Below are 12,500 nucleotides of genomic sequence, written 5' to 3' on the forward strand. Positions count from 1 at the left end.
TTATAAAAGTTCCTTGCAGCTGAGCTGTGCCTGAGCTGTGCGCCCACAACCTCTCACTCACTCAACAGCCGCAACACTCAAAAGCTGTCAACGTCGCAACCAAGTCGATTTTGTCTAGAGGGGAGTAACTGAGTGGCCCCTCCCGAAGTTGTACAGCCCAGGTGGGCCTTGAACTGCGATTGGTCAGAAAGACGTAACAGCTAATGACAACATTGAACTCTCGTGCAGGCTCGAACAGAGTGACACACAAACACACACACACTTTTAAGGAGTTTTTCACCCACTCCGTATCCTTGCCTGCCCTAACAAGTTTGTGCGGCGTGCTTGTTGTTTTGTTTCCGGTGTAGCTAGATCCGGTATGGTGTTGTAGTTTTTCTAACGTGACTAGTTGTTGCTAGACAGCAGGTGAAAAAACTACAATGTTTGCCAAACCAAAAGAGCGTTAATCGTGCAATGAAAAAATGAACGCCTTTAAAATTGATTTGCATTAACGCCGTTAATAATGCGTTAAACTGACAGCACTAATTAAAACATTCAAATATTTAACACTGGATCAATATTTAAAAAGGCACTCTAGCCTCATCTCCATAGGACGCGACTAGCAAGGAAGTGTTCTATTAAGGCTGCAGCCTTCACTTTGGAAAACAGCCCTTGTCTGCCTCCATTTAGTTTCAACGCAATTTACGCACCGGGTCAAAGGGCACTATAGAAGCTTTTTTAAGCTTCTATAGTGTTATTTTTAAGTTATTTTTTCTGTGATTCATTTATCGTATGCCACTATATCCCTATTCTCACCCATGCACCCATCTTGAATTTAATAGACCATTTTCGTTGCTTCGAGGTGGTCTGGTGGTCTTCTTTATATAATAAATAAATAAATAAATAAATATTTATATATAACAAAATAAATAAATATCTATAAATATGTATGTGTATTTATATATATAAATGTATATATTTATACACATACATATTTATACATAGGCCTATATATTTATTTATTTGTTTTGTTGCTTCGAGGAGGTCTGGTGATCTCCGTATATAATAAATATATATATATATATATATATATATATATATATATATATATATATATATATATATATATATGTATGCATAAATACATATTTATATTTATTTATTATTATTATTATTATTATTATTATTATTATTATTATTATTATTATTTATTATATAAGGAGACCACCCGACTTCCTCGAAGCAACGAAAGTGGTCTATTAAATTCAAGATGGGTGGGCGAGAATAGGGACATAGTGCCATACCGTCAACATGAATTTCATTCATAGAATTTCCGAGAGGATGGTCAATGGTCAGATACAGATCTCGTTATAACAATAATTTATATCAATGAAGTGAGAAAGGATGTAATGATAATGCCAAGAAAATAAATGCTACATGGTTATAATAATTTAAATATAATTAACTTATAAAGCGTATAACGAGACAACGAGACAATCTAATTGTGGGCCAGCAGAGGCTGCATTTTAACCGAATTCGGCCTCTAACCTTATACATATAATAGTCTAACTCTACATGTCAAATGTATGATATGCTGTAGGCCTACGTATAGGCTGGTTTTTTATATTATAAATATTTAAAGGAGACATATTATACCACCAGGTGTGAGTGTGATTAGCCTTAAAAGCCGTTTCGAAAATCTGCCCCATATGACATCACTAGTGGGCGTGTCCACCTAGATCTGTGCTGAATAGATACCAGTCTACTAGCCTACCCAGTGGACTGAAGTAAATGTTGCTCATCTATCCAGCACAGATCTAGGTCATAAGTGTTGCTTGCAAGACCTAGTGGATCAGAATGTGGTTGAAAGACAGTTTTTGAGATAGGAAGGTCCTACCGCCCTGAAACTTGACTTAGGGCCTAACTGGGACCCCCACACCGAAACTTGGCCCCCGAGGGCAGGGAGGGGGGGGTCTTAGGTTTTGGGTTAGGGTTGTGGGAATGTGGGTCAGGTATAACCAGACAATATTTAAATATTTATAAAATTAAAAACTAGCCTATACGTAGGCCTACAGCATATCATACATTTGACATGTAGAGTTAGACTATTATATGTATAAGGTTAGAGGCAGAATTTGGTTAAAATGCAGCCTCTGCAGGCCCACAACTATCGTCTCGTTGTCTCGTTATACACTTTATAAGTTAATTATATTTAAATTATTATAACTATGTAGCCTTTAATTTCTTGGCGTTAACATTACATCCTTTCTCGTTACATCGATATAAATTATTGTTATAACAAAATCTGTATCTGACCATTGACCATCCTCTCGGAAATTCTATGAATGAAAATTCATATTGACGGTATGGCACTATACCTTGAATTTAATAGACCACTTTCGTTGCTTCAAAGAGTGTATGTGTATATATAAATATATATTTAAATACACATACATATTTATAGATATTTATTTATTTTGTTATATATGTATATATATATATATATATATATATATATATATATATATATATATATATATGTATTTATTTATTATATAGAGAGACCACCAGACCTCCTCGAAGCAGCGGAAATGGTCTATTAAATTCAAGATGGGTGCATTGGCGAGAATAGGGATATGGTGCCATACCGTCAATATGAATTTCATTAAAATATATATATATATATGTATGGTCATTTCACGGATCCCTGTGAGACCAAGGTGACCCGGTCGTTGAAACAGGGATCTGTCTGTGTTTGCCACGGAATATGAGTGTCATTAACTTGCATTGGCGCAAATTCCGTTGGCATATACCGGACAATTTAAGTGATTCCGTGAGGCCACCACGGATTTGGAGTTAAGCGCCCGTGGTCGACTCGGTCGTTGGGACAGGTATCTGTGTGTGTGCCACGGAATATGAGTGTCATTAATTTGCATTGGAGCAAAATCCATGGCCATTTCTCATTCTCATATCCAAACTAACATGCACTCAATGTCAATGTTAATGAAAAATGGATTAGCTTAACATAATCCTTTCTGACACACGGACACACACACACACACACACACACATAAACTGATACACATAACAAGGTTGTGTTAATTAGATCAATGACTATGTCCCAGAGGGGTAAGCAATAAGGGAGTCTTACTACAATATCTTCCAACAACGAACAAGATTTACAATCTGGAGTAGGACAAGAGAAATATAAAGATTTTTAGTGTGGAATAGATATTCTGTGTTGGTGTGTGAGTGCGTGTGTGTTCATGAATGTGTGTATATGGCTGGCCCTGCGAAAGTGGGATTTGAATCAGTGTAGGTTATGCATATGAGGTATGGGTGTAGGTGTTTACATGATTACAAAGAGTGTCTTTGCATCTGTGCACAGGTCTGTGAGTCTGTTTGTATGTGCGTGCATGTATGTGTGGCTGTGTGTTTGCATGCACATCTGTGAGTCCGTCTCTGTGTGCGTGCACATCGGTGTGTGTCAATGTCTATGTCTATGCGTGTGTGTGTGTGTCTGTGAGTGTATCTGTGTGTCTGTGTATTTGTCTATGCATGTGTGTGTGCGTGGGGGGGGTTGTGTCATTTAGTGGTTCCAGAAGGAGTCATTGGCGTGACTCCAGAAGGGCTGCCCACCCTCATAGCGGGCGTGGAGGCCTGTGTTCACCAGAGCTCTTCTCCCTGCTCCTCTCTGCTAGTCCACAACATGCAGTCTGCAAAGGCATTGGACTGGAAGCAATACCGCCTGTGTGGGTGACTAAGTGCCTGATCACATGAACGTGATCTGTCATGGCTGTTCTAAAGGACATCTTTCTGATAGGTAGAAGGCTATAATCTTCCCCATTTACAGACTTGTGCAATTTGAGTCTCAGCACTATTAAGTTAGGGTCAAGTATTTTAAATTGTCTTCTCTCACATATGAATGGAGACATTCCTCTGCAACAGTGCCACCATTGCCTCTTCATTCATTCATTTCAAAAGAGCATTCCTTCCCTACACCATGATTCATGTGTGTTTACAGAAAAACATTGGCTGCATTTTCTCCACAGAGGGCAACCCATTGAACCCTCATAGTTATTGTTCTTCGTGCGCTCCAAACCAGAGTTTTAGCCACACTCCAATGGGAGACGCACAACCCAATAAAACGCTTGAACGCCATTCCCAGTGTCAGGGCGTCTATATGCTGGTGCCATCCAGGCTGAGCAGCTGTTTGGCTCCAGGGTGAGAAGGAAGCCTGATTATATCATGTCTGGTCTCCTTCCGTTTTTGATTCTTGAACTACGTCTTTGACAGCGTTTTACTTGGATAAACAACCTTCTCTGTTTTACTGTGGAAAGCCCGCTAATGGATTGAACAGTGTTCCTTGTTTAGGATAGATCCAGCTGTGTTGGAGGACTGCTTGGAGTGGTGCTAACTCACGGAGAGGAGCGGGTCTGCAGTGGGGAGATAATGAGCCCACTTTTAGCATTTAGATACATCTGCCTAACAAGTTTTCTCATGAATAAAGGATGACGTCCTTCGTGATCGCAGTGTTTCTTTGTTTGTTTGTGTTTTTTTTTGTGTGTGTGTGTGTGTGTGTGTGTGTGTGTGTTTGTGTGTATTTGTGAATAATCCTTGCAACGGTTGTGTGTGTGAATGTGTGGGGGAGTTTCTGTTTGTGTATCTGTTTGTGTGTGTGATTCAGTTTTCATGTTAATTAGTACAACTAAAAAACAGTTACCGTTTATGTGGAATTCAGTTGGATTTGTTCTATCAAGAAATGCCAATGTACCGTATAATCATGAATAAAACAACACAAGTGTTCCCTGAGTATCGGTATCAGGGACATTTTATTGGACGTATAATGAGACATTCAGGAATTGGTCTCAGTTATGGTGCATCCATTTTACAATACAGTTACCAAACAACATAATAAGAAGATCATTAAAACTGAAATTATACATCCCACGGCTGACTTCCACTACTCCTTAATGAGGCACTGTCATTATCTAAATGGGAGTGCAGACATTTAAGTTGTCAGTGAAAGTTTGTCTCTTCTGTCGTATGGAAACGTCATGCGGCTAAAGGCTAGGCTAGCTATCAACTACTGGGATAGTGCTACAGGGTTGGAGACATAAATGGCTGCTTGGGTCTTCTTCTGGGGTGGTCCTGTAATGGTCTAACTTCAATGGTAAAATACACAGATCATGTTCATCATTAAGCTTTTCTCAAAAGGCAGGCTCAAGTGCTTGTCTTTATTTGCTGGTTTAATGTTGTTTTTAAATTTGTTTATTGGTGCCATTCGACATTTAGAATTAGCAATGATTTACTTCACCTGTTTCAAGGAAATTGAATTATTTATACATGAAAAACTAATTCCATCTCTTACCTGGCCAAGTCAAGTTACACATTCAGTTTATCTGTGTTAATTAGCCACACACAGAAAAATTGGTTTTCGATAATTGGGTTTTGTGTAATTAACTAAACATCCTTGTGGCTATTTCAATTAAATGCTGATTCTCATTAAATTAAATACAACTCAAATGATGGCAACAATTAAAACAAAAATCCAGTCACCCTTTTGGAGCCACTATTCTTCCTGTCTCACTCTTTCTCTCTTTCTGTCTGTCTCTCTTTCTGCCTGCGTCTTCTCGTGATTCAATATTCCTCTCATATCTAATATCATTAAAACAGATGAATATAAATCTCTTTATTAAATGATTCCTGTAGCCTAACTCAGTTGCTCTGTTGTTTTTATTGACAGATTATCGCTCTTAACAAGACCAAGGAGAGAATGCGGCCCTACCACGTCAACCACGAAGAAGAAGACCCAGATATTAAGAAGATCAAAAAGGTAATATATTGCTGTGTGTGTGTGTGTGTGTGTGTGCGTGCATTTGTGTACGTGTGTGTGTGTCTCGATGTGTGTGCGTCTGAACACCCATATGTCTGTGTGCAGGTAGGTTTGAGGGAATTGATGTTGATACCTGCAGGCTGGGATTTGAGACTCATACAGCAGCAAATCTCCATATCCCATTGCTGTTGCTGTTCTTCTATTTAAGATTACCTTGTTTTCAATGTGCCCTGGCACATTGACGTGCATGTACACTTATGTGCATACATGTAAACATCATGATACATGCACGTAAAAGGATTCATTGGGTCTTAGTTTTCTGTGCTTCTGCTCTCCTGGGCTTCTCGCTTCATGGCTTCTTGGCCTCTTATATGGAGCTTAAGGTAACTGGTTCCCCCACTAAGGTACTGCACATGCGAGAGTCTGGACAGTGAATGAGTTCCACTCAGTGGAGGCTGTGCCAGAAGCCCGTCAGTAGGCCACTTCAGGGGTCCACTAATGACCGCATGCTCTTATCTTCAAAGGCATCCCGAATGGCCATCTCAAAGATAAATCAGACGTGTTATTAGTTTCAGATTCAGATGATTTTATTGATCCCAAGGGAATTACTCTTTCGTTTTTTATTTTATTCAATATATAAATTAGAATAAACAAATGTTTCAATTATTACAAAAAAAAGTGTGTATTATTATTGTTATCATTATTATTATGAGTAGAAGTGGTAGAAGTCGTAGTAGTTTTATATATTTTTTATTAATACAATTCCATGCATGCACAGTGTGTTTTTGTTTTGCGTTGTTTGTGTGTGTGTGTGTGTGTGTGTGTGTGTGTGTGTGTGTGTGTGTGTGTGTGTGTGTGTGTGTGTGTGTGTGTGTGTGTGTGTGTGTGTGTGTGTGTGTGTGTGTGTGTGTGTGTGTGTGTGTGTATGATCAGCAGGTGCGTGCATGCGTACGCTCCCTCACCGAATCTCTACCACCTGCATTCATAAAGCATCACTATCCATCGTTGGTGCTTCCAGGTGCAGAGTTTCATGCGGGGCTGGTTGTGTCGGAGGAAGTGGAAGATCATCGTGCAGGACTATATCTGCTCCCCGCACGCAGAGAGCATGAGGAAACGGAACCAGATCGTCTTCAACATGGTGGAGGCAGAGACAGAGTATGTACACCTGCACTCAGCCCACGCTCTGCCAGTGGTCCTCACACCGGTTCTACTCATGCCTCCTCCAGGCGCGTGTTCTCCAGTGGCCTGACATCAGGACCCTCAGGCGTTATGAGTCATAAAGTCACGACCCCCCCCCGAAAAAAAATGATTTACCAGCATTGCAGTAATCAGCAATGCCTTCATGCATTGTCTAAAAACATTGAGGGAAAAAAATGCAACAGCAATTCGAGATGAGCTTGTTTATAACCATTTTTAACATGAATTAACATTGAAAATATAGTTAATTCAATAACCTTTGAGATTAAGGTTCAGCAAATGCTCTGCAACCCAATCAAAATCTATGGAAGTAAATCTGTGCCATCAGATTTTAAAAAAAGCCATTGAATTCTAAACACTTAATATTTATGAATTTAAATAACAGATTATTTGCCTCTGAATATAAGTCTTTCATTTTTCAACAAATAATTTTCACCTTTATTTCTCAATGTTAAAGTATTCTAAATCAAATATTCAAAGTTAAAAAGTTCAATTTAAAAATTTTCAACGTCCCCAAATTCAACACGCCAAAGTCACCTGCAAAATTCAATGTATGAAATTGACTGTTAACATCCAGGGACCCAAGGAAGAGCAATCGATCCTAGATGCTTGATCAACGTTAAATCTATAAAATGCCCTCAACCCACCAGTTGAGAACCAATGCCCTACGCTATGTTCTTCAGCAAATTCCCTTTCACAAGCACCAGACTGAACAAATGGTGATCGGTGAGAAACATGGACTTGTGCTTCACTTATGATTAATTTTCTTTATTGGAAATGTTAACCATATGTAACCTGTATGTTAGCATTCCCATTTTCTTCTTCTGCTTCGTGTCAGGGTCCTCCATCACCCTGTTTAGGTTTTATTTTGTGTTAATAACCGTGTCACACTACATCATACCCTACTTAAAGGTTTTCTGTACCATTCACTTCTGTCCGTGCCACTACCTGCTGTTTAAAATGTTTGCCTGCATGCTCTAAAGGAACAAGAAAAAGAGTTAAGAGTTTGACTGATAATTGAAATGCATAATCTAAGGGGGTTACTAGTACACAGAATCAACCAAATGTTTTTTCTTATTGTTCGCTAGTGATTCTGTCTAAACATTGCCTTTATCTCAGCATTCCCCTATGAGCACTTCCTCAACTGCCACCCATCCCCCCCCAACCCTCCACCCAATTATTATTGTTCCCACAAGAAGCGGCCTGCATTTACTGTTGTTAGCGCTGATTATAATGGCCGCTACGCAACACAAGGTTTGTATCCCTCCCCGGCAGAGAACACACAGCGCACGTGACTCATGTTTTCGTGTTTCCCGTACACTCGTCTCATTAATTACGCGGGGTAAAAGGTAAATCAAGGATGAAACAAGGCTGAGGAGGTGGAAGATGTCGATGAGCTCCCAGCAGAGAGTAACAACTAAAGACAATGGAATGGAATGAATAGAATGAATCATTCTTTGGATGAACCCAAGTGGTAATCTGACTCTGGAATAAATGCAGTTGGGTTTGATCTCCAGATGTTGCATGCTGCGTGTGACGCCGGTAATCCTGGGAGCTGATTGGAGGTTTTTATTTGGATTGGCAGGTACGTGCACCAGCTGTACATCCTGGTCAACTTCTTCCTCAGACCCCTTAGGATGGCTGCTAGCTCAAAGAAACCCTCCATTAACCACGATGATGTCAGCAGCATTTTCCTGAACAGGTGTGGTTGTGCACATCATGAGTGGAGGCAGCTACTCTCTCTCTCTCTCTCTTTCTCTCTCTCTCTCTCTCTCTCTCTCTCTCTCTCTCTCTCTCTCTCCCTCTCTCTCTCCCTCTCTCTCTCTCTCTCTCTCGATCTCTCTCTCTCTTCCTTTTCTACCTTTCTCTGTCTCTCTCTCTTTGTGTGTCTGTGTGTTTGTGTGTGTGTGTGTGCATCCTCACATTTTTTTGTAATCCTTATTTTTGAAAGAGCTTTTCAGTGATCACGTGCCAGATAGATTAACTGAAAAAGATGTCATGGTTTTCAGGAACCAAACACATCTTGTCTTTTGTTGCTGTGTGTTTGATTTGCTGTTTGTTGCATCCTCAGTGAAACCATCATGTTTCTACATGAAATTTTCCACCAAGGATTAAAAGCTCGGATAGCCAACTGGCCGACTCTGGTTTTGGGTAAGACACACATTTACCCAAACAAACACACACACACACACACACACACACACACACACACACATACACACACACACACACACACACACACACACACACACACACACACACACACATACAAACACACACACACACACACCACTCCTACACACACAGACCACACTAAGCCACAGATATATATTGTTTTAAAGGACCATCTCTCTACGGACATAAAAAAAATCCCATAATTTACCTCAGTCAAACAATCAGCCTCCTCCATGGATTCCCGTCACCTAGGAGACAGACTCCTGGATGTGGTTCCACACACAGAGAGCCTGAATGACATGCATGGCTCTGTCCCCACAGCCATGGTTACCTCACCCAGCTCGCTGTCCTATTCTGCCAGCGGCTGAAGTTGTTTCACACCTAGGGATGTGTTTAACAACTGCCATTCAAACTGAATTATTTATTTGGGAGTACATAATGTACACATACTGAAATGTGGGTCTCATGAATTATGAAATGAAAATAAATGACTCTTGAATCACACACCAAGAATATTTATACCGGAGATGTATATAATGCATTTTAAGTAGAGATTAAATGGCGTTACAAACAAGACTAATGATGCATGTTGTACAAGCCAAACAGGGAGTACATGCTAGTTTTTCAGACGATGAGGCAGTTAAAAATGCGGTCATTGTATAACATTGGATGACACATTTACAGAAATACAGAAAATCGTGTGTGTGTGTGTGTGTGTGTGTGTGTGTGTGTTTGTGCCTGTATGTGTTTGAGTGTGTGTGTGTGTGTGCCTGTGCCTGTGTGTGTGTTTGGATGTGTGTGTCTGTACACGTCCATGTGTGTGTGTGTTTGTGTGTTTGTGTGTGCCTGTCCCTGTGTGTGTGCCTGTCCCTGTGTGTGTGTGTTTGTGTGTGTTCCTATCCCTGTGTGTGTGTGTGCATGTGTGTGTGTGTGTGTGTGTGTGTGTGTGTGTGTGTGTGTGTGTGTGTGTGTGTGTGTGTGCGCCTGCCCCTGTGTGTGTGTGTGTGTCTGTCGGTCGGTGTGCCCACGCCTCTCTCTATCCACAGCCGACCTGTTTGACATCCTGCTGCCCATGCTGAACATCTACCAGGAGTTTGTGCGGAACCACCAGTACAGCCTGCAGGTGCTGGCCAACTGCAAGCAGAACAGAGACTTTGACAAGCTGCTGAAGCAGTATGAGGCCAACGGGGCCTGTGAGGGCCGCATGCTGGAGACCTTCCTCACCTACCCCATGTTCCAGGTGCACACACACATTCTCTCCACACACACACCAACACACACATGCATATGCAGGCATGCATACATACACACACACACATGCGCAAACATCACAAGCACACACAGACATGGGCGTGGCTTCCCCCCTCGGGTAGAGGAGTGTGTTTGATTCCAACTCTGTAGAGGTGTGTCTGACTAACACACACTCACACACACACACACACACACACACACACACACACACACACACAAATACACACAAATGCTTGCATGCGTGCGCACACAACCGGACCCACACAAGCAGATGCAAGAACACACACAGTCGGCCCACACACATGTATGTGTTTGTGTCATTAAAGACACACGGAAGGCCTTCCATATGCATACACAGCCATCCCAAATACGTACACATCATCATCTAATGCGATCTCGTTGATATATTTCTCTTGTGCTCCTCTGTCAGATCCCCCGCTACATCATCACCCTCCACGAGTTACTGGCACACACTCCTCACGAGCACGTGGAACGGAAGAGTCTGGAGTTTGCCAAGTCCAAACTAGAAGAACTGTCCAGGTATATTCAGGATTTACATCTCACAATATGGTAGATTGTCGATTCAGTTTAGATCTGATATCCTTTTTATCAATGTGTAGTGTACCAAGTATATTATAAAGAAAACATGTATGTTTTACATACGTTTGTGTGTGTGTCTCCGCTGTGTGTGTGTGTTTGTGTATGTGTATGTGAGTGTGTGTTTGTCTGTTTTTGTGCGTGCGGGCCTGTGCCTGCATGTGTGTGTGTGTGCCTGTGCAAATCTGTGTGTGTATGTGTCTTTGCTGTGTGCGTATGTCTTTGCCGTGTGTGTATGTGTTGCGTGTGCCAGGGTGATGCACGATGAAGTGAGCGACACCGAGAACATCCGTAAGAACCTGGCCATAGAGCGTATGATCGTGGAGGGCTGTGACATCCTCCTGGACACCAGCCAGACCTTCGTCAGGCAGGGTCAGTATCCCATCATAGCATACTGGCTGGGGAGGGAATCCACCACTGCTGTCTGACCATGCATCTTTTATGTTCACGTAAACATCAAAGACATGACAGGAAAGTACACACAGACACGTGTACCCCCTCGCACACATACGCTGTCAAACACGAAAAGAAAAACATGCACACATACACGCATAGCTAGGCACAAAGGCCCACATCTACACACAGGTAGGCTGTGGCTAACTTTGAACTTCATAGGACATTGTGGGATCTCTTCTACATGAAACACACCACATACATGGTTTGACAATGTTTTTCACGGACAGACAGTTAGACAGACAGATAGACATACTGAGAGATGGTGTGCCCCCCACCCCTCCAGGTTCTCTGATCCAGCTGCCGTCGGTAGAGCGAGGCAAGCTGAGCAAGGTGCGACTGGGCTCGCTCTCCCTGAAGAAGGAGGGCGAGCGCCAGTGCTTCCTGTTCACCAAACACTTCCTCATCTGCACGCGCAGCTCCGGGGGCAAGCTGCACCTACTCAAGGTGAGCCGCGGAGCAGACCACCCACACTGGCCAATCAACACCATGTGGTGGACCAGTGTCCACTGATTCAACATGCTGCATTAAGCGCTGGCGGTAGCAGAGCCAACATGGACAGAAACAACTGACCATAAAAATATGGCATGGTCGGGCATTTAGTTCAGAGGTCGGCATGAAAACGGTTTTCATTGCTTAATTTGAGAATGCAATTAAAAAATAAAACTGAAGCTCAACAAAGTGTTACAACCCAGCAAAGACACTGCCCACACTGTCCATTGGTGAGACCTTAACAGTCCATAGAGACCATTTAACGCAGAATGCACAAAGGTGTTATGTGTTAAAAGTATACCTCTGTTTGACATGTGTTTTTCTCTTGCAGCAGGGTGGAGTTCTTTCCCTTATCGACTGCACCCTAATAGAAGAGACAGACGCAAGTGACGAGGAGTGTGAGTCTATGTAAACAGAGTGTATGCATGTATGTGTGTGTGTGTTCGCCTGTTATTTATGTATGTGTGTGAGTGTGTGCGAGTGTGTCTATGCCTGTGTGTGTGTTTGTGTGTGTGTGGGT

General features: G+C 41.8%; 1 protein-coding gene across 1 annotated transcript in view; it reads left to right on the forward strand.

Moving 5' to 3' along the window:
• rasgrf2b (Ras protein-specific guanine nucleotide-releasing factor 2b) overlaps positions 1-12,500 on the forward strand; it is a gene marked incomplete at both ends in the record, with an annotated part of 46,520 nt that overhangs the window by 19,525 nt on the left and 14,495 nt on the right. Inside the window, 9 exons of the mRNA XM_079734367.1 lie at positions 5,726-5,815; positions 6,834-6,970; positions 8,598-8,714; positions 9,084-9,163; positions 10,234-10,427; positions 10,869-10,978; positions 11,289-11,407; positions 11,775-11,935; positions 12,312-12,378. Coding sequence (XP_079590493.1) covers positions 5,726-5,815; positions 6,834-6,970; positions 8,598-8,714; positions 9,084-9,163; positions 10,234-10,427; positions 10,869-10,978; positions 11,289-11,407; positions 11,775-11,935; positions 12,312-12,378 — 1,075 coding nt within the window. The remainder of the gene's footprint in view (positions 1-5,725; positions 5,816-6,833; positions 6,971-8,597; positions 8,715-9,083; positions 9,164-10,233; positions 10,428-10,868; positions 10,979-11,288; positions 11,408-11,774; positions 11,936-12,311; positions 12,379-12,500) is intronic.

This window comes from Pollachius pollachius (genome assembly GCF_949987615.1).
Source record: "Pollachius pollachius genome assembly, chromosome: 1".
Lineage (NCBI taxonomy): Eukaryota > Metazoa > Chordata > Actinopteri > Gadiformes > Gadidae > Pollachius > Pollachius pollachius.